At 37.1% G+C, this 23,466-nt stretch overlaps 1 protein-coding gene across 2 annotated transcripts in view; it reads right to left on the minus strand.

The window, feature by feature from the left end:
• LOC122793519 (cystine/glutamate transporter-like) overlaps positions 1-23,466 on the minus strand; it is an 860,650-nt gene that overhangs the window by 123,517 nt on the left and 713,667 nt on the right. Inside the window, exon 10 of one of the 2 annotated variants that reach the window (XM_044061648.1) lies at positions 22,879-23,056. The exons of the other annotated variant lie outside the window; for it this stretch is intronic. Within the exon in view, the coding sequence (XP_043917583.1) occupies positions 22,879-23,056 (178 nt within the window). The remainder of the gene's footprint in view (positions 1-22,878; positions 23,057-23,466) is intronic. 2 annotated transcript variants of the gene reach the window in all.

The raw sequence follows: 23,466 nt of genomic DNA on the forward strand, positions 1-23,466 counted from the left end.
AAATGTTTTCTTTGGTTTTCTTTTCTTGTTTGTGTTGTTCTAAGAATACCTGGACCAGGTAAAAAAGTCTGGCAGCGTCATGACAACTGCTAAAGAATTAGAACATTTTGCTGATGCTCTTATGATTAATTTAAATAACTGTTATAAAATATACCTTTACTTATGAGAAAACTAACTTTCCTTCCATCTTTTTCACATTGCATGGGAATCAGAGATAAGATAGAAATGTCAGTAAATATTATACACCATTTGAAAATGCATATGGACAATACTGTTTAAAATCAGTGAAAAGGATTTAACATCTGAGATTATATTTTTAGTCTCATACAGGTGGTACAATATACATTGCGATGTTCTCATTATATTAGTAAAAAGCCTCATACTGCACACTGCTTAATAATGAAACCTTATTAAAACAACTTGGTTTTATTACCACTGTCATTTTCTCATTTTAACCTTTTCATTCTAAACTCCCATCTGTAACATGAAATAAATATGTTCTGCTAATAAGCAACTCAAGAAAGCAACTTTAAAAATTTTTCTATAAAGTAGTTATTTAATAAAGGAATGTTTGTATCCCAATGATTTATATAACCACTTTTTATCTTCTGAGCTTTGAACTGCTCAATAACAGAAAATAAATTTACATTGCAGTATGGAAGCAGACTCGTTTACATGAATGTACAATGTTCTCTGTTAATGTCCTCACCATCAGGTTAATGTCTTGATACTACAGGAATTCCTCTATTAGGTATGATATATTAAACACTGGGGATCCATTTTCAACAGTGTTTCCTTAAAACAGTATAGATTCATGTTATTATTCTTAATACTAACATGTCCAACCCTGGATAAAAGTCTAGATTAGTTAAAGGTGTACATGCAGCTAAGTCCAAGGATAATTATTTAATAGGATTGAAAAAGGAAGAGGCTTCTCAGTATAAATATTTGTTCTCTGAGACTTAGCTGGCCAGAAATTGCCCTTGCTTTGTAGTGGAGAACTAAATGCAAAGTTTATCTGTATATACCAAAATATGCTAAAACTATGGCTGTACCATGCAGCCTGTGTGCAAACAGAAAGGAAACAACAACATGTTAATTCTGTAGCAATTGTATGCATTGTCCATTGCTTACAGTTAATATTCTTAATCTAATGGGATAAAATTGGAATTCCAGGAACCAGAATGTGATTATCAGAATAGCAAAACTTCATGCAGGAATATTGTGAATATATGCTAAACCTAGGGTAGTGGTACCTTGAAGTAGCCCCCTACTCGGACGTATAATGGTCTTTTAAATAATTATATGAAATGATGGCGGTGGTGTGGGGGACAAAACTCTCCTGCAAAACTACACTAATAGTATTACAGAGTTTTGATAGTCTTTATATTTATTTTATGATCGTAGTTTATATTTCAAAAGTTGTGAGAGTAGTAATCAAAGTCTTGTAATCCCAATAGAACCTATCCTGATATGTGGTGAGTTTTCAGCTTGATATCATCACAACAATAGTTGCCATGAGAAATGGCACTTTTATTGAGGGAAGATCTCATTGTCACCATGTAAATCAGAATATCAAACAGATTCCCTCCTTAATTTAAGGACCTGCTTCCAAAGCCTGCCTATGTTTCTCTCTTTCTCTCCTTGTACATCTACATATCCTGAACTATGCTCACTGAGCCATGCAACTTCTAGCCAGCTTTTTCAGGGCACCTCCCTTCTTCAATTCTGCAACTGTGCCTATGGTAATTGAAAAGAAAAGTAAAATTTAATTAAGTAGGAATCTTCTTGTTCTCAGAGTTTATTACTCATTTGACTTTTAACTCATTCACTGCAATGGAGGTCAGGAAATCTGCACTGTAACTTTCAATTGGTGGAGCCTAAGCCTTTTGACAGAATCAGATTATGTTCTTGTATTTCAAACAAATGTTCATATCTCTGGAACCATAGGGGTTATGAAAGAAGGATAACTGGCAACCTCTTCAACATAAACTATTTTTACAGTGGTAGTATTCTTTATGTTCTAGGTCTTAAACTGGATTTTATAAGTCATATTAAACACAGTAAGTATTACATTTGTAATATTTTGTAAACAGCTTACAATATTTCAGCAACCACTCAAGTTATGCACATACTGCCAGTAGCATTTTATTCATCTAGTGGAAAATGTTCATATGAGGCTATAAAGTTCTGTCTGTGTCACTTGGTTGTTGAGATATTTAGAAAATGTAAAAATTATATCTATATAAATTAATATAATAAAAACAACTGTTAATACCTATTTACCTGCACTAGACAGAGGTCAAATATTAATGCAATTGAGTTTGCCATTGTGTAAGCTTTAAGATGACATCTTTTAAAACCTTGTACATAGCATGGTTTTGGAATTATTAATGCAAATATGAACAAGCGATATTTGACGCCTAGAGGCATCAGTAGGAGTTAACTGCAGATGCACCTGGAGACGTCACTCGGATGTAAATTAAAACCATATTCATTCTCATGTGCTACTTCTTGGCAGATTCCTGGAAAACATATATGATTTCTACATGCAAAGATATTCACCACAAGCCTGCTAGTCTGGAACTCCTTACATACCTAACTGCACTGTTTTCTGAGTCACTTTCATTAAACAGTTTGTGTTCTTTATACAAACTGTAGTAATTTCATGTGGTTCTGGTTGTACTTTCCAATTTCTATAAGCTGACATACTTTTATGAACATATCCCCTTGTTTTACAAGTTTCTTTCTTAAAATGGTACATTATGTTGCTAAGAGAATGAATTCATTAATAAACTTATATTGCTGTGTCCAGCCCCCGCAAAAAAGAAAGGAAGGATGAAAGAAAGAAGCAAAGGAGGAAAGAAAAGGTGGGAAGGAAAGGAAAAAAGAACCAATGTTTCATTTCTTTGGAAAAGCCTGTCTCAAACAGTTCAGCCTTGTACTAACTCAAAATAAATAAATTAATACTGCTCAACCTACAGTCGAATAAAACACACACTTTACCCTTCTTTACAGCAGTGGTGCCTGGCTGAATCTGTTGTCCATACAAAACTCAGTGTCATCACAGATGAAAACCTGAAATTACACCTCTATGTCCAAAAAGTAGTCAAGAGAACAAGGCAAAACATTTGGACTGCTGTAATGGGCAAACTCCTTCTTAACAGAGCATGCTTCTAAGTGCACAGCAAACAAATACTTAATTCCCACATTGTCATGTTGTTCCCATCTTCACAAATTTGAAATAAAACTAGTCTGCAGAACTTGAGCAGTTTTTCAATAAAGCAGTAGTCTGTTACCAATGTAACATCATAACCCATCACTGCACCACCCTAATTGGCTTGAATACCATAGTTACCTCAACTGCTGTTAACTCAAAACAGCACATGCAATTTTAACCATCCCACACAGCTGCCCATCCCTTAAAAATGTTCTTAATTGATGTACTCCCACTAGAAAACGCCTCTGATAAATTCTTAATCTATATGAATCCCTACATTAAGTTTTTCTGTGTCTCCCTTCCCTCTAGCTCTCTTGCTAAAATTTGGAACTCCTTACCCATCTCCATCTAGCATATTAGCAAATCGAAATTCATCCTCATGATCTGTCACTGTACTTCTCACCCTGGATAAACCTCCTCTATCTCCGAGAACCTCATCTCCATCTAAATTTCCTTTCTTATGAATAGTCAGTTTTGACCTTTCTGTTTAGATTTAGCTAGTACACCCTTGGTTACTCAGTTAATTCCCTCTGTGTCTAATAAACCACTTATTTAATTTCCAACAGCCTCAATCAATACATCCTCTCTTATAAAGCTTATCCCTCAAACAATATTGTATTTATTTTCAAAAGGTAATATGTTCTAATGCAAAGTGATATGCTCATCTGAATACTTCCAAAATGCGAAATGCTCCACTGTCCTTTGCAATAAGTATATATCATCTCAGATGCTGGTTCACATCTCCTATAGTTTATGACCTATGATAATGCAATATTCCATCATACTCCTTATATAACAGACAGGTACTATACAATGCTCTATTTTGTCATTGCCTCTTATATGTAAATGTGCTCAATTGTACTGCAAATTTTTTATTTACCTTTGCTGCAATGTTGGTGGCCATGGTGGTGCAGCAATTAGTGTTGTCACCTCACAACAAGAGCTTCTCTGGTTTGATTCTCAGCTGGGGTGTCTTCTGTGTGGAGTCTGTATGTCCTCCCTGTGGTTGCCTGGGGTTTTCTCTGGGTGCTCCAGTTTTCTCCTTCATTCTAAAGATGTGCAGTCTGTGAAGTGGGCAGTCTAAATTGGCTGTCGGTGCGAGTGCATGTGCAAATGAGTGGTATGGATGAACTACCATGGCAGGGCTAAACATCCAGTGGCGTAAACCTTGGCTCGAGGGGATTGTCACTAGCAAACATATGCAATTAGATAATTAAGCAATTAATCTGTGAATAAATTGTAATATGCTGTCAGTTTTCATTTCAGTATGATTTTGCCATCTCTCAGCTCATACTTTTGATGAGGTTATTCTGTCAATGTGAAAGGGACAGCTGGCTGTGCTGACCACACTGACCTAATGTCATTCAGTGTACACTGTGTGGAACAAGGCAGTAAGACCAGTATTTATAGATACAGAACATCATCACTTCAGCCACAGATCTTTGGTTATTATGTTGTACCATGGGTGGCTGTCATGTGACATTTTCACTTCAAAGACAGAAGAAAATAGTACCTAAATCAGAGGCAATTCTACTGTAAGTGCATAAAGCAGAATAATATAATAAATGTAATTCAGAAAACAATGCATTTTTGTTGTGTAATAAATAATGCAGTTTAGTGTGTCTCACTGAAAAGCGGAACACTTCAAAACAGAATGTATGAAAAATGTATGTATAGCACAAACAGGTTAAATACTTTATACTGATACATGTTTGAAGTCATACTGATGGTAGGAAATCAGGGATTCATAAGAGTCTTACTACAAATATTTTGACAAAGTTTGAATAGCAGAATTGTCTCATTTTGATTTGTCATATAAGGTGTAATATATCATTCTGCTATGCTGATCAAAACAAATGATAGAATAATCAGTGCATGGGAGTGTGGTCACCAGCATCCCATGAAATTACCAAAATGAATGATACAATAATCAGTGCAAGGGACTGAGGTGTCACCAGCATCCCATGAAATTACCAAAATGAATGACAGAATAATCAGTGTAAGGGACTGAGGTGTCACCAGCATCCCATGAAATTACCAAAAATGAATGATAGAATAACCAGTGCAAGATAATGAGGTGTCACTGGCATCCCATGAAAGTGCCAAAATGAATGACAGAATAATTAGTGCAAGTGATTGAGGTGTCACAAGCATCCTATGAAATTACCAAAACAAATGATGGAATAATCAGTGCATGGGAGTGTGGTCACCAGCATCCCATGAAATTACCAAAATGAACGATACAAAAATCAGTGCAAGGGACTGAGGTGTCACCAGCATCCCATGAAATTACCAAAATGAATGACAGAATAATCAGTGTAAGAGACTGAGGTGTCACCAGCATCCCATGAAATTACCAAAATGAATGATAGAATAACCAGTGCAAGATAATGAGGTGTCACTGGCATCCCATGAAAGTGCCAAAATGAATGACAGAATAATTAGTGCAAGTGATTGAGGTGTCACAAGCATCCTATGAAATTACCAAAACAAATGATGGAATAATCAGTGCATGGGAGTGTGGTCACCAGCATCCCATGAAATTACCAAAATGAACGATACAATAATCAGTGCAAGGGACTGAGGTGTCACCAGCATCCCATGAAATTACCAAAATGAATGACAGAATAATCAGTGTAAGGGACTGAGGTGTCACCAGCATCCCATAAAATTATGTTTATCAGATTGAATTTGCTGCCCCAATGGCTTAGTAGCCCCAGTCTTGTTTAAGTAGATTACAGAAGTTCTAAGGTAGGTAGGGATGCAGGCAGGAGCTGAGTCACATCTAGGCACAGTTCAGCAACTTTCCTTCTTCCCTGCAGCTGTGCTCTGAAAACTAAAATGAATATCACTTGGGTATGCAGGCATGTGTAAGGGACAGTGTGGCATGGCACCCTAAAGTATGGAAATAGAAGGTATTTAGGAATTTTATTGGAACACCATTAACAGCTGTGGAGCAGCACATGATACAGAATAGTATCAGTAGTGCTATGCAAAGGGGTGACATGGGCAGTGCACACCACAGGCAATGAAATTATAATCTTTGCAAATGCCTTACAGTGAAATTCATAAGTAATATAATACATTTTATTGTTTCAAAAAGGTTTTACATTTCAGCTACTCAAGCTATTGGACAAACACAGGCTTCATACTGAATGGTGATAAGTTAGAGATACTAATTACTTTGTAGATCTCCTCTTCTTAGTGTAAGACATCTGGGCAAAGCATAAAATAAAGTGGGGAAAAGGCCCAAACTATGAACATGTTTTAAATATTACTCGTCTAAACACAAAAAGTTGCTAGAATAGCAGGATTTGTGTTAGCATGCATTTTCTGAAGGACAAGAAGTCTGAAACTCAAATTTATATCATTATTTAATGACTTCAGTCTCAGTGATTTGCCAAGAAACCACAAATTTTATGAGGAACAGAAAAAAATCTGACACAAAACATGGGCATTTTGTGAAAAAAATTGGACAGTTGAGAGGTACAATTACTGTGCATTAGCTCAGTAACTCATTTTATCCAGTTGTTTAAAGGATCCAAGAAAAAAGTGCATCTGAGATAATTATGAATATATCACAGATTAGTGACCTGTTAGGTATTGTGCTTTAGAAGAGTACAAACCTTTTATCAAGTTTCTTAAAAATCAAGGAAAAAATCTCAAATGCTTTGATATATGTGGTGTGTGTGTGTGTGTGTGTGTGTGTGTGTGTGTGTGTGTGTGTGTGTGTGTGTGTGTGTGTGTGTGTGTGAGATAGGGGTCTATATTACATGTGAATGCTTAGCTTGTTGAAAGCCTAAATGTTGACAGCTAAACAGCGAAAGTGTAAAACCACGAATGGCCACTTACGCAAATTTGTTCTCAGGGAAAGAATTTGCTTGGCTGTTATCAGGAAGTTGCCCTTTTCCCTGAATGTAGAGTGATCTCGGAGTTGGTATATTTAGTTAGGGGGGTGTGGGGGGCACAGCACCCCATTTAATTAGAGTTTAAGGTTTGTGTAAGTTTCCGATGGCCAAGCAAATTTTTTTCCCTTTATAAAAATTAGCAGTATTGGCCGTTCACGATTTTAAGGGTTCGATGTTTAGCTGTCATCAACGTTTAGCTGTTCGATAAGCTGAACATTCAATTTTATAATATAGACCTGTGAGATGGAATGTGTGCTTGTTTATGTGTGAGTGTATGTGTCTGTGTTTTTGTGTGTGTATGTCTGTGTGTGTCTGTGTGTGTATGTGTCTCTGAATATCCAGTAAAATACTCAACAAGTCAGTTTTATACAATAATGTACATTACATTTGTTTGCCTTCTGCAGTTTGCAGTTGGCCTCTTTTGTTGCAATCACTAACCTGGCCAAAATTCAGAGACATATAGACTATATACACACAAACACAGTATGAAGCTCCATACAGGGCATTGGGGTGTGTGCAGATGATGAAATCTAAAATGACAGACTGGCAAGGAAATGTATAAAAAGGTGTAATTGCAGTGCGGCTTATACATGTTTTTATAACTTCCTATAGTAGTTTTGAGACTCATAGGTATGAAATCTTGGATTACATTAAAAAAAAGCTTCTAACATAGAGGAGAGCAGTGAATGTTAAACATCATCACTTTCCTTTAAACTTATCTTTTTTTTTTTGCAGTGGGAGATCTCCTTTGCCCCAGAGCTGCTGCCCGCCCAGAGCCCCCGACATCACTATACCATAGGGAAAAGGAAATATTCTGATAAATAGAAATTTTGGACTTAGTATATATTGGTATACTTGGTCTCACTATTACATGCATCACATGCATGCGCCTTTGAATATCAAATGGTAACTGTTTTTACATTGAGAATTGTGCTGTACAATATGTATACAGTGTTTGTAGTAGCAGCAACTATAGCTCCACAGCATATGCATAGAGCTCCCTCCAAAGTAGGTGCCTGTAATGCTGATTGAGGTAATCATCTGCAGCAATGTAGGAGGTACAGACAGCTCCTGATGTAACACCACCTGAGTGATCAGTAGACTAGGGACCATTTCCATGATGACAGGGAGCTATTTACAAGTGTGTTGCTCTCAAGCAAAATTTAAGTGTAAATGTGGTATGCCTGTTTTTTTTTTTTTTGGATAATAAGGTGTGTGTGGCTTTAACCACCGGAGCTATAGAGTACTTTCAATCAACCTACTAAAAATGTATCGGGGCTATTGCAGGCCTCAGTATTGCAGATCTTGAAATAATTTCTCAATATTATACTGTAGCATGTGGATGAATATATCTGTTTCCTTAGGACTACAGAGGAAAGAACCACTACTACATGGGCACTTTATGTCACTGCCCATTTTCCTGAGGCTCTGGGATCTATTGATTGCACGCCAACTCCTATCATGGTTAAACCTAGTCCAGAGAGCTTATGAAACATAATAGGAAGGACATCTCTTTATCAATCAGGTTGTTTGTAATATTCTGGGAATATTTTTATTTTATTTTACTTTATTATTTTATTTATTTTTCTGCCAGCCACATATAATATGCTGCTTGTTGTTTTGTGTCACAGATCAGAGGCAGTCTTGCACATGCCCTAGAGCCCTGGTTGATGACTACAATCCACAACTTCCAGAATGTGCAGGAAATTACATATAAAGCTGCATATACTGAAACATATACTATATTGAATTGCACGATCAGCAGACAGAAAGGATACTGCCATTTTCTAGATATACCAGCAGATGCATTGCAATGCAGTCTAAACAATCTGCTGCAAGATTTTTGTTAATCTGCAGTACTACACAACATGGCATTGGACAAATAGTTGGACTTGCAAGTTAAGATCTTGGCAGGACCTTCCACACCAGTTGCATTTAATTGCAGGGCAGAAACTCAGGGCAGGTAGTATACAGCAGAAGAAGTACCCCAGCTGAGGTTTTGGTAGGCACAATACATTGAAACTCCATCAAAGATGTGATGTCTGATCCATAACTATGGGCCATGACATTGATGACACAGAATGAAGTGGTGAATAGCAGAACAGTGGATGGGCTGGCCATGTTGTGTGCATTAGAAATAACCATAGAAGAAAGGGCACAACATAGTATTTATCACTTGTACAGGTGGGTGTGGAGACTCAATGACAGACAATGTTTACAACATGAGAAGCAGGCAAAGCCATAGGAGTAGTTGTGGTTACAAAGTGAAACATGACTACAATACTGTGAGTTGGAGGTATGGTGAAGGTCAGGATTTTTTTGGCAGATTGGCTTCCTACAGTAATTTGCCAGTCATGTTCCACAAAACCCATAACCCCAGCTCTGCTGAAGAGCAAAAAAAAAAAAATTAATTAATAAGTCTTCAGGTGTTACTAATTTAAGCCAATCACTCACTAACACACACCCCTGCTCTACTGAAGAACAAAAAATAAAAAAGCAAAAGCAAACAAACAAACAAATAAATAAATAACACGTTTTCAGGTATTACTGTAGGAGCCAATCATATGCAATCAAATCCATGCCTTCCCAGCTCTTCAAGTGAAGAGCACCATCAAATCCATGATCCCTCCACTCTCCTCACTTTGCGCCTCAGGCAATTGGTCCCTTCACTCAAATCACCATCCTCCCCTACATTAAGAGGAAGAGGCAGATATTAGGGATATGCATGCAGAGGTATAATGAAAGGTCATGGTTCTGTAGCCATTTTTGCATGTATACATAACAGTGCATTTTACTTTACAGTGTCAGAGGTGCAGGGATTGCACATGGCTATATATTGCAGGTAACATGATATATAAGCTGTCCATGGCAGTCTACTGTACAGCTACAATGGTGCTGCTCCCATGTGTGTGAAATCATTTTATTCCATTGTGTCATCCTTTTGGTGGAGCAGGTGTAGAGGAGGATGTGCAACTTTACTCACTTCTGACTGTGTTGTCAAAACATTCTTGTACTGGGGTTCCATCAGAACCCAGTGCTGTCCCTCTGTAAGGGAATGATAGTTATGTTAATGGAAGTGACCTAGTGGTGTTTGCTCTGGCCAGTTCTCCGAGGGCTGGAAGTAGCTTCTCTTCAAATAAAATTTTGGATGGGGTCATCTCTAGTCTCCTAGCAATAGGAGTGGCAGCTGGTGAATGCGGAGGTGTGACAGCATCTAAATCCTTCAGCAGTATGGAGCTGCATCTGGTATGGCTTCTGGAGTTACACGATTAGACATACCTTGGACCTTAAGCCAATGGAGTTGTGACCCTAAAATTGCCAATCCAAGTGAGTGATACCTGAATTTGCTGCCATCTGGGATGAGTTAGAATCTAAGCATGCTAGGATCTTACCCTATCACCACCCAGGTGTTTTCACTCCATTATGTATCATATTCATTTCTTGTTCACTGTCAAAGTAACCCCATCCCCAGTTGTCCACACTCTTCATGTCTGGATCCATTGACTGCTCTCCTCATTTTCTGTGAGTCTGCTACTCCAATCTCTCTGAGTCTGTGCATTATTTTCATCTGTCCAGCCCTGCTACTAGTATAGCTAGTCCGCAATCATCCCTTGCTACCTTCCCAACCTGCTCTCCCTTTATACATATGTGAAAGTGGCTTCTTTACAGAAATAAATTGTGGGGAACAATACATGCAGAATAACATTCAGGAGGAGGAGGAGTGAGGTTTAAGGGATGGCAGGAACAGAGCAAGGTATTTAATGTTAGACTGAATGACAATTGTTATAAAGAAAGAAAACATCTGCAATGTATACTGTATGAACATGGAAACACATTAATATACTTTGTACTATTTTCTATTAATGTGTGTGGCTATGTCGTAAGGGATTATTTAATAAAGATGTTAAAATAGTTACCTCCCCACACATCTTCCATTTGTCATGCTTACCTTTCTGTATTTCCCTCTGATTGCTCTTCTCTAAGTTTCGACTTATTTGTATGATGAACAGAGTTTGCATTTTGGTGTGCAACTCCAGAGGTGGTCTATCTAATGGCCTGTATGCTGCCTTTTTTCTGCTGGATGTGCACAAGATGCAGCTCTGAGGCATTACATCATGCATATAAAATTGCATTGACTTGGCTGGGCTAGCATGTTTTTGGAGAGACACCTGCCATGTCAGTCACATGCACTACTGTAGCACTCAGGCATGAGCCATCCTAACGCAACTTGTTAAATTAGGACTACATTTCTTTTTACTGTCTGGACCTTTGTTCAGTCTGCCAGTTATATTCAATGTCTGATACATGTCTCATTAGCTATGTAGTTTACAGTGCAGTGGTGAACTCCTTGTAAAATAATGCCTGACAAATGCAGAGGTTTCTATGAATATCAACCATTGTCCCTTGTTTTTATAAGTTGTCTGCCTCTCTCATTTCACACAGCTATCTTATTTTCCTTTTGGTTTTCTTCCCTTTATTGTTTTCTTTTGTTTCTTCTTTCTTAGCGTTTTCTGCTTTCTCTTCCATTGACACTGTATTTTTATACTCCAGTGAGTCATATCCATCCAGCTAATGATCTAAAGGTTTGTTTCAGTGAACATGCTTCCATTTATAATTTTATTGATTTAACCTCAAGTTTTGTAAATCCACATTTAATAATTTTTTGTGGAATTCAGGGCTAACCCCCTTTCATGTGCCCTCCAATTCTTTTGCAGACAATTAATAAAATTCAGCCAATTAGTGGGAGGAGATGAGAAATAACATTCCTTATTTAACTACAAATATTTAGTGGCATCTTTATTTAGCTGTAGTGCTTGTCTGGATTGCTGATTTCTGCCTGCATTTTATTTTTACCATCCACCTGCCCTGCTGCTGTTGTAGTACTTCTAAACTTGGTGACTTTTGAGTTGCACAGCCCTACTATAAATCTGATTTTAGACAGTTCTCCCAGTCTCATATCATCAGCTCATTCGACTGAGCACTGAGAGATCAGCTGGGAATGCCCTTTCCCTTCTCTTATACTTGAATTATCTTCTGTTTCCTCTTTTCTCACTCAAAATAACAAAAAGTGCACTATGTTCAGCTGATTTTTTGTGCTTCTTCCTACTGCATTTAGCTTTTTGCTTTATGTTCTTAAAGTGTTCAATTGCATTTAATCTGCTGCATTTATTGCTGCTTGTTACATTGTACCTTTTATTCTAAGCCTCACTTTTGACTTAAGTACTTGGGCTTCATAGCAGTTATCTTAGATAAGGAAGGTTTGAGGTCTACACTATTGTGGCAGTAGAGGTAGCTTGCATCTTTCAGAATTGGGAATTGCTGGTTGAAGGCTTATTGTGTCTGCTATTCTAAAAAAAGTCTTTATTCTGGTTTAAGCACTTGGGCTTTAAACCAGTTATTTTAAATAAAGAACATTTGTGGTCTATACCACAAATATGTCAGAGGCGAGGGTAGCCTCCACCCTTCTGAGCTGGGATTTGCTGATGAATTCTTATTGTACCTGTTATTCTAAGTATCTTTGTTCTGGTTTAAGCACTTGGGCTCCTAACTAGTTATTTTAACTTAGGAAGGTTTGTTGTCTACATTCTTGTGGCAGGAGAGGATAACCTATGCCATCCCAAACTGGTTGGGAATTGCTGGTTGAAGGCTTATTGTGTCTGTTATTCTAAAAGTGGCATTACTGTCTAGACAGATTTTTTAACTACTAGAGCATCTAGTTTGCACATAGCTGACTGTTATTCATCAAATTCCTTGTCTTGTTTGCCTATCCAATATTTAAATTTCCCTCACTCCTCTCTAGTAGATCAGTAGATCAGTAGTCATGGATATGCATTTCCTGACTCTATCTGTAGCCAGTCTGGTTGAGATGGGCATTCTGAGACATTGTAACAATTGTCTCATGTACACTGACAACCCACTTATTCTTAATAAATCAGATAAAGTATTCAAGAGGTGTAAATACACTTTAACTTTCTTATATAACAAAAGCTAATCCTATAGAGGTTGTCAGGGATAGTTGCACCATGCCTACTTCACAGGATAAAGATCCTACACCTAAAACTACTTATGTCGAGGCACTTATACGTAACCTTCCTAAAACACTAAGTCATCCTGAACAGTACAATAAAAGAAAGAGTCCTCAACCAGCACATGAGCACTCTGTTAAAACACCACACACAGCTACACATAGTAACATCATATCCAATGCCCCTACTGTTAATCTCTTAAGGCAAACCAGCACACATCTAAATTTTGTGTTCATTGGTGATTCTATAGTAAGGCACACTGATGTCCCCATCAGCAGATTAAGTAAGGAGAGAGTCACTGTTAGCTACTTTTCCATGGCTAGGATCTGTCAAGTCACACAAGCATTCAGGTCTTTGAACCACATGTACTGGTATGACTCTGTCATAGTCCATGTGGGTGTTAATGATCTGAGATTTACCTCCCCTGACTATACGAAGTGAGACATGATCAAGCTCACCGATTATGTATCTCAGGCAGGTATGAGCCTAGCAATGACAGCATACCACCTTTTCCAAGGATGATACCACATTACCCACAGAAAATGATTGATTTTAACAACTGGTTTAGCTTCTGGTGTCAGCCCTAGGGTTTACAACATTTGGCAACCTGGGTAGATATGGTTAACAGGCCATTCTACTTTGCCAGGGGTGGTCTTCACTTATCCCCTCTTGGCTTTCAGATTTTGGCAAAGATGTTTTCCAATTCCATAGTGCCTGTTTTAGGCAATGCCAAACTGATAAATCTACTGACTTAACTGAACCTATGAAGGAATACCTGAAGGTGATACTGCTCAATGCTAGAAGTCTTCACAAGAAACTCCACTCCCTGCAAGCCTTTCTCTCCCTGGAGAGTGCAGACATCTGTGTAGTAAAAGAGACATGGTTTAAAGATGCAGAGATTCTGCCAGCAATGGAAGGTTATAATGCCTTTCACACCTTTAGACCAGCTACTGCTCACAAGGGAACTAAAGGTGAAAGCGTACCAGTCTATATTAAGACCAATTTAACATCTAGACTAGTTAAAGTGTATGACCCACTGGAACAAATACATGTGCAACTCATCATAAAAAGGATGTCATACCATATTCTTGCAACCTATATGTCCTCCTCCATGTCCCAGGAATGCCATACTACCTATCTCAATGTACTAGAGTCCCTACCATTCAACCCAATATGATATTCATGGAGGATCTCATCTACCCCTCTATAAATTGAGAATTATCCACCACTTCTAATGCACAAGCACAGTGATTCCTAAACATTGTTAATACCAGCATCCTGGAACAGTTGGTCCATTCTCCTACTGCGGTACAGACATCCTTGACCTTGTTCTCAGGAACATGGGGGGGCCAATGTTCGTCATACAATGTAAAGCCTTCACTCATCAGATCTGAGCATATGGCAGTATTACTGGAAATAAAAATTTAATCTGTAGATCCAGCAAAGCCAAAAACCTTCAGGAGCTATTTGAAGGTTAACTTTTCTCTACCAGGCACCACCTTGGGTAAATTCCATGCACTCCCAAACCCAATAAACACCATAACATATACTGAGCTATTTGCAAAATCTCTGTACAGCCATATTGATAGTTGTACAGAACAAGCTGTGCCCACTTGTATTAAGAATAAGACAAACTCAAAAGACAAGCCACCCTGGTGGAATCACAATATCAATTGGTTATACAACAAAAGAAAAAATCTTGGCCAAATGTAGGAGGAATAAACCTATATGTACTAAAAGCCCCCTGGATAATCTAAACAGACAGCTAAGAGGGTTAATTAATACATCAATGGCAAAACTTGAAGAAAAAATAGCATTGTAGGCAAAAGATAACCACAAAGATTTCTACAGCTATGTCCGTAACCTCAGTGGAAACACACAACAATGTGTAGAACTTATTGTAAGTGGCATCACAAACACTGAATTGGAAGCCATTGCTAACCTTTTGGCTGAGAGTTTCAGCTGAAATTTCTCCCCCAATCCTACTGATAGTCCAAAAGAAATAGTGCATACCTCAATCCCCCAGGTCATTAATGCACTTTCCTAGGCTAAAAACACTGCATCAGTGGGCCTTTGTAACATCCTGGGATGTTTAATAATTAGCATGAAACATGACATCTTTAGTCCACTTGAATCACTTTTCAGATGGAACCTTCACTCAGGTTTTGTGCCCAAGGAATGGAAGATGGCTACAGTCATTACCCTGCAAAAAGGAGGTACAGCCACTGATCTGGGTAACTACAGGTCCATAAATCTTACCAGCCACATATGTCAGGTCACGGAAAGAATCATCATGGAGAAGATAAATGAGAACATATGTAACCTGCAAACACTGGACCGATCACAGTCTGGCTTCTTTAAATGAAGGTCATGCCTATTAAATCTGGTGGACTCAGACATTACAGACAAGCTCACTAATTTAGGTGTAAATTCTTTTATCATCTGCTGCACAGCCAACTGGCAAACTGATAAGACCCAGGAGGTCAAAATAGGTGAGGCCATTTCCACCAAGAGGCCAGTCATGAGCAGAGTCCCTAGGTCTAGCTACTGGGACGACTTCTTTGTGGCATATATTTCTCTGAAATGGAAGCAAATGCTGAAGGTTTATGGCTGACTACATTTGCAGAAGATTGCAAGCTAAGGGTTTATCTAGGACTCTATATCTTACTAACAAATGTCACCAAAGTCATGGTCTTAAACTCAATGCTAAGAAATGCATAACTGTACCCTTTGAGATGTCAACAATTGCAACTAATTACTATGATGATAATATGGCCCTAAGAGTCCACCAAATGGTTAGGGATCTGGGTATACATGTAGAAGTAGCCTTTCCTTTGACCACCGTGTGGCCACAGTGGTGAGGAAATCCTTTTATGCTGTGCAACTTATAAGTAAGGCCATGGTATCTAGGTCCAAAGAGGTCATTATCCCACTGTACACTGTCCTTATCAGACCAATCATAGAGTACAATGCTCCCTTTGGTATATGTAGTAGCTAGAGTGATCAAAGAGGTTCTCTCAAAAAGAATACAAGGTATAACAAACCTGCCTTACACATAGCACCCTAAAGTCCCTTCCCTCTGGGTGATCTATGCCTGGCTTACAAGGCATCCACAACTCCCCACACCTATGAATCTCTTTTATATTTTTAAGTCAAAGAGTTCCAGAAATATAAGGTTTAAGGAACTGAATTTTGACTGTGACTTAAACAGAATATGCTGTAGAAATATATATGCGTGTCAGAGATGTCCGTCCTGTGAAACAGGCTTCCCCCTCATGTGAAGCTGAGTTCATCTATTACCCAGTTTATGCGCAACTGAGACCACTGGATGGGGAATAGAAAATTTACACCAGGTATGGCACTCATGTCCATTATGGACAGATGTACCTTATAAATGCCTGACCCTCAACGTCCTATTTGGATACAGGGCATCATTATTCTTTTGGGAAAACTTGGATACACTTAGAAAGTCCCTCTAGGTCTTTAGCCTAGTAACAATCTATGAATCTATACATTTAGCCTATTAACAATCTATGAATCTGTGAATCTTGTTGATGGGAGCCCATTCACTTAATAAAGATGACTCAAATAGATGGTTCAGGTCCTACATGTATACTTACATACAATACCCATCCCAAGTTACTAGGACATGCATCCAACCAGTATTAATCTGATTTTCAAATTATCAGCCTATATCTGCAACTTTGATATTCTGATTAAGAACAAAAATGGGTTTATAGTCACTGCAAGTCAGATTTTTTTTGGTAACTAATTGTGACCTGATATTTACTATTTACTTTCTTTTATGTGTCATTGTCATATTTTCCATCCTTCTGGAATATTAATCAGATACATCATTGGAATTATTGCTTGAATTTGCAGATGATTTGTCAGCTTGTATATACATAAATATATATATATATATATATATATATATATATATATATATATATATATATATAGTGGAAATTCTGTAGAGCTCTCTAATTATCGACCCATTGCCATACTCTTTTCCCTCCAAAAACTCTCAAGCACTGTGTTCATAAACAAATCTTAACTTTTATCACACAAGATCACTCCTACACATCATGGCTTCTGCTTCCACCACAGTACCACTACTGCACTTACCTCCATTATTATCTCCATCTCCCTAGCCTTAGACAATAATAAACTAGTATCCTACCTCTTCTTAGACCTTTCCAAAGCCTTTGCCACTGTCTTTCACCCCATTCTCCTCTCCAAACTCTCTCAGTTCAACCTCTCTTCAACTACTATCTCCTGGTTCAACAGCTACCTCACTGAGACAGCAATCTGTAAAATGGCTCTCTGCTCTATCTCCTTTTCTCTCCATCAAAATGGGCACCCCACAAGGTTCAATTTTAGGTCCCCTCCTTTTTAACATCTTTACTAACCAACTTCACACATCCTGTCCTCAGTCATCCCTCATTCAGTATGCAGGCAATTCCACAATCATCTCTTTGCTGACAACCCCACTGACCTCCTAACCTTGACACATACATACTCACTGAAACATGGCTTAATAACAATCAAATCATACAAGACTTCCTCTCTTCCTCCCAAAATCACTTTACCATCTTAAGTCCTCTTTTACCATCTCTTCCCTTAACAACACCACTATCATAGTTGAAACCCACACTAAGCTTCATGGAGTAATTATAGATGACCAACTTAAATTTGACCTTCATGTTCTTCACAATATCAAGAAAACTCACCAAAAGCTTGGACTACTGTACAGAAACAAAAAGCCTTTCACACCCAACTCCAGGATTTCACTTGCCCAAGCATATCTTCTCCCTAACCTCTTCTACAGCTTAAAAATCTTAACCAAATTACAGTCCCCACTACTTTCCAAACTTGAAACTACCTACAACAAAGTTGCTAGATTTGCAGCTAATCTGCCCTCCAGATCTCACCACTGTTATGATCTCCAGATAATCAGCTGACTTGACTTTCCTAAGCAATTATTACACAACTTCTTGTTATCCATACTATCCAAAATAAGCCCTCTTCCTGTCATAGCATCTCCAAAATTGTCTCTCTCTATAAGCCCCCTCAATTCCTCTGAAGGTCATATCTAGGTCTGTTACAGATTCACAAACTAAAAAAATCTATTACTCAGAATGTCTACAACTACTTTCCTGCTCTTTCATGGAACAAGCTTCCCATGACCCTCAGAAATATTACCTGTATCCAGGAATTCAAGAAAACTCTCAAAGTGTACCTCAACAGCGCCTGGATCTGTCACTGTATTCATCCCACTTGAATCCATCCTCTTCTACTTTCACTATCCTCTCTATGTCCTCCCTTCCATACTAATGACTCTCTACCACTTTGAATTGAAAAGATGGCTACTGATGAAATACCAGTGTGCAGTTATTACCTAATTTCTGTACACATACTATTTATATTAAATGTCTTTGTTGCTGCTTATCCCACTTACACTGTTTCAAACTTTGGCCAAATTGTTTTATTGTATATTGTTACTGTATTTTACTTTGATATTTTGATTTATCTTGCTTCATAGTACTGTGGAGGCTCTTGGGCACTCATTCATTTGTTTTATTGAATATTTTTTACTTTACTTTAATCTTGAAATTTTTCTAGATAAGTTATACTGTAGAGCTTTTCTCTCCGGGGCTCCCTCCACTGAAAAAGGGATCTTGCTCCTAGTCAACAAATGCCAAATAAACAAATATATATACATATATATATATATATATATATATATATATACATATATATATTGTTTTATTAGAATATTTGAAGAATACCGATACCTGAGCAACAGTTTATTTTGTTTCTGCATTTTAATGCAGGTTGCTGTTTTTTACCATGACTGGCTTTTACTTTTGTTATCAAATGCTGTGCTGTTTTTCTTTTGCTGTCATTTTTTTTCTTTCTTTTTGTCATCATTCCCATACTGGATCTGTGATGTTCACATAAAATATCAAAATGAGATGCTTGGTTATATTTAAAAGTATGTGTATCTGTTGTTATAATAGTTGACTGTGTTATTAACCTGCAGTTTGACTGAACTTCTTGCAGTGATTTGTGTGCTGCTCTTAAATCTGGGAGAGACTGATGTCATGATACATAGTTCATTGATTTCTGCACATGGGTCTCACAGTTACATTTCATCATTTGATTATTGCTTTGCTTTGATCATTTGACATCTTCTCATCTGATTAGTAATCTGATTAACCAATTTTACTGCTGTAGTTTTAATGATGGCATATTCAATATTTTTTGAATGTGTAAGAAACCCTGCTATTATTCCACAATTAGCAAAAGAAAATCATCTTGTTAACTACCTTCCTGATGTCAAAAACATTCTTAACAAGAACTTAAGTACCTCTCACTGTTGTTAATCACACAAGCAAAAGTTAGAACCACACAAACCAAACTTGTAGAAAAACAAAGGATGATTCCAAACAACCACAGGTGAGGATTCAACAATTTAATGAAAACACCATTTAAAAAACATGGTAAGGGCTTTCGGAACAAGATTCCTTCTTCAGACCATAAACGCATGTTAAAACCAAGAGCTTAAATAGTCAGTACAACCAATTAAGCAACAGAATAGACTTAATTAGCAGTGATGTCATCTAACACATAAATAAATAAATAAATAAATAAATAAATAAATAAATACATAAATAAATAAATAATTCAACCAGTAAACTAATTTAGAAAAACAAGCCACCAAAGAGTAACACCCGCTCAGTGCTTCAGTGAAAACTTAAATGAATGTTCAGTACCTCTTGCTGTGACATGTCTTGCTAAAGCATTGGTGTCTCTATTCCACTGAATATCATAAACATGCTCTAAAATCCTGTTCCTAATAGTATGGGTTGTATTTTCTACATAGAAAGTGCAGACAGTGATATAAACAAGATCTGGGCTTTCACAATGTGTAGAATGGTCAAAATACATACTTAAACTATTAGGCTGATAAAAAGGGTACAAGAAAATATAAATTTGCAGGGTCTACATGCACCACATTTAAAAGTAGCACAATACATGGATTTCAGATAAAAATCTTTTTTAGCATTTCTGTAACAGAGTTGCCTTTTCAAGGACAGATTATTTCTAAAACTGAACATCGGTTCCTGGTCAATAACTTTCTTGACATCAGGATCTGATAAAAGTATGGACCAATGTTTTCTAATAATTTCACAGACCTGCACAATATTACTCCCACTCTCTCAGCCAAAAAAGGTCTACTATAGTTGCTCTGCTATCACGTACCTCATTAATACATAAGTCAACCTCTGTGTGTGTGTATAAATCCTTCTTATAAAATCCTCTCTCAGTCTTAAAAAAGCCAGATTTAAGTCAGCATCATCAGTGTGAAGCCTCATAGTCCTCAGAAACTGCCCTTTCATAACTTTACTTAATACATGCCAGGGATGCATACTAGTCTTGTGAAGAAGAATGTTCTTCTTGCAGTCTTTCCTATAAAGATTATTACCAAGTAGTTTAAGTTCATCCTTGTTAATACTCACATCTAGAAAGTTAATACAGTTGACAGATGACTGGGCACTAAAATACAGGAAGATAGTAGTAGTATAGAGATATTTTATAAAGTCATTAAGCTTAACTTATGTATTTCCCCAAATAAAAAAAGATGTCATCCACAACGCATCTGTAAGAATATACAAACACAAAGAAAGGGTTATCAACAAAAAAACTTTTCATCTTCTCATAGTGCCAACATTAAGTTGGCATAAGTGTTGGCACATGCAATGCCCGTTGCAATATCTGTCTTTTGGATGAAAAATGTATTGTCAAATGTAAGTGCATTATTTTCCAAGTCTAGTTCAAGTAGCGTACATACAACTTCAATCTTAATCACATCAAAAACTGTCTTACGAAGTAGTAAAGTATGGATACTCTCTATGCCAAACTGATTGGGGTTTGGGGATCACAGTAAATAATGATGCTACATCAAGAGTGACTAACAAAAAATTGGTATTCCCATGAAAATCAATTGACCATGTATGCAAGTTCTGCAAAAAAGACTTAGTAGTTCTCAGAATTGTAGGTATGGTATCCAAAAGTAACCCTAAGTTATTTTCAATATAAATTGATAAAGGCTCAGTAACCCAGCCTTTGCTAGAAAGGATAGGTCTCATCAGAGGTCCCAAACAATTCTTATGGACCTTAAGTAATTCATATAAAACAGGTATATCTGGGTTCATCCTCTATATAATATTATAACCTTGAATCTATGAGACCAGTCATTAGAAGGTCATACAAGAAAACGTACTCTATCAATATGCACTTGTATTTTGAATCAAATTACATTCACATAAGGTAAATCATCAGAAATCATGCTAAGCATCAGTTCAATATAGAAAGAGCTATCCATGATCACAATCCCACCTCCCTTGTCAGTTGGTCAAATTAAATGTGAGGCTTCACGTTAGATCTTTAAGGGCTATGCAATCTGCAGCTGACAAATTACAAAAATGAGGTTTATGCCCACAATTTAAACTCTTGCAGGTCTCATCATCACATAAAGAGACAAAGGATTCTATACTCAAGTTCATAGTCAGTGGGACAAAAGCACTAGGCTTTTTAAAATAAGTTTCACTAGTAGTTTGTTCTGAATAAAACAGCAATAATGATAAATTTTGGGCAAATAGTCTAAGATCAACCAAATTATCAACTTGGATTTCAAGTAGGTATGAAAGAAAAGCCTTTGTTAAGTAATGATAACTGCTGATCTGTTAAAACAAAAGAAGAAATGTTAAAAAAAAATATATATATTTCTTGATGCTTGTCGGTATCAAATTGCTGGTGCTCTAATAGCACATACGCCCCCTGGGGGCTTTGCTCCTTGACCAACCCTTCCTTTGACTGTTGTCTATTGGTAAAGGGGCTTACAGGGTAAAATCTGTAGAAAGAGCATCACTGGATACTGTATCAATGCTAGGGGCTGCATTCTTTTTTCTTAGTTCTTTCACTCTAGTCACAGGTTCATTAGACCAGCCTGCAGTACTCTTGTCATTGCAGGTATGAGCAGTAACAGGGGCAGGTACCACAGATCCTTCAGTTGCTGAAGTAGCTGTAACATCAGCATAATTATTACTTAAAGGTGCCATCACTTTTTTGTCACGTGGCCAGGAAGATACATAACCCTTGGCAAAGTCATTAAGATCACTCTGCAGTCTCTTAATTTTAGTAATATATGCACGTTTTTCATATTCAACAATATATATAGGTATATAGGTTATTTTATAAATAAAATGACAGTCATACTCAATGCATTGCAGGCAACAATATATCACCTTTGGTAAAGATAATATGACACAAGATGCAAGGATATGGAAAGACACAGACATTTATATCACAAATGTGAAGAAATTAAGTCTTCTTCCTTCAGCATATGGCTTTTGGAATAATGCCATTTGTTACCATATGATTATGAGTCCTATAATGATGAAATGTTAATTATGCAAAGTCTGTGGTACTTGATTCTCTTACTAAGCTAGTGTACAGTACTTTAAAAAGGTTTAATTTCTGCTCACTTTGCACATGTAAGTGGCAGCCATTTGAAATGTTGAAGGTGGTGGTTAGTTTCCAGCAAAAGTAACAATATAATGTGTTATTTGTGATTAACATAGTCTCAGTTAGTAAACTTGTATACCTGTCTCAGGAAGTACTTTTTACAAAAAACAGAATTATAAAATATACATACCTACTGAAGTTTGAAACCATTTAGGCTTATTATGCCATTTAAGGAAAACATAGTAAACCGGAATGCCAGTCAGACAGATTGCAAAACCTATTCCTGTGTTCACAGGGTCAGAATACAGAGACATTCCAATCAAACTGAAACAGGAAATGCAGAATGTAATGGGAATGAACAATGGCACCTAAAAAATAATAAAAAGGGAATATGTTTCACACTTTCTTCTTTCATTATTAATCATTATTTTACATCCTTATGTAACTTTTTTATAATGTCCATGCCCCCTCCCCAGAGAAAAGCACTCAGACACCTTATATTTTTAGCTATTCATTGTTAAAATAATGAATATGTTAACAACAAAAATAAATGGTGCAAGTTTTACTCGCTAGTGTCTTTAAGAGTACATCGTATGTTGAAACTCTTCCATTGACAGCTATTCCATTTTGGCATGGGTATACAAGTGATATTAACAGTATCAAAACAGTTAACAAAAATGTCACTTGTGTGACTAGAATAATATTATTGTGTCATTATTAGCTTTTTCATGTGGGGTGGTAGTAACATTGCTCTCTAACTTCATTTTTCCCTGTGTAG

The sequence above is a fragment of the Protopterus annectens genome, chromosome 2.part0, assembly GCF_019279795.1.
Source record: "Protopterus annectens isolate FY-2018-M chromosome 2.part0, PAN1.0, whole genome shotgun sequence".
Classification (NCBI taxonomy): domain Eukaryota; kingdom Metazoa; phylum Chordata; order Ceratodontiformes; family Protopteridae; genus Protopterus; species Protopterus annectens.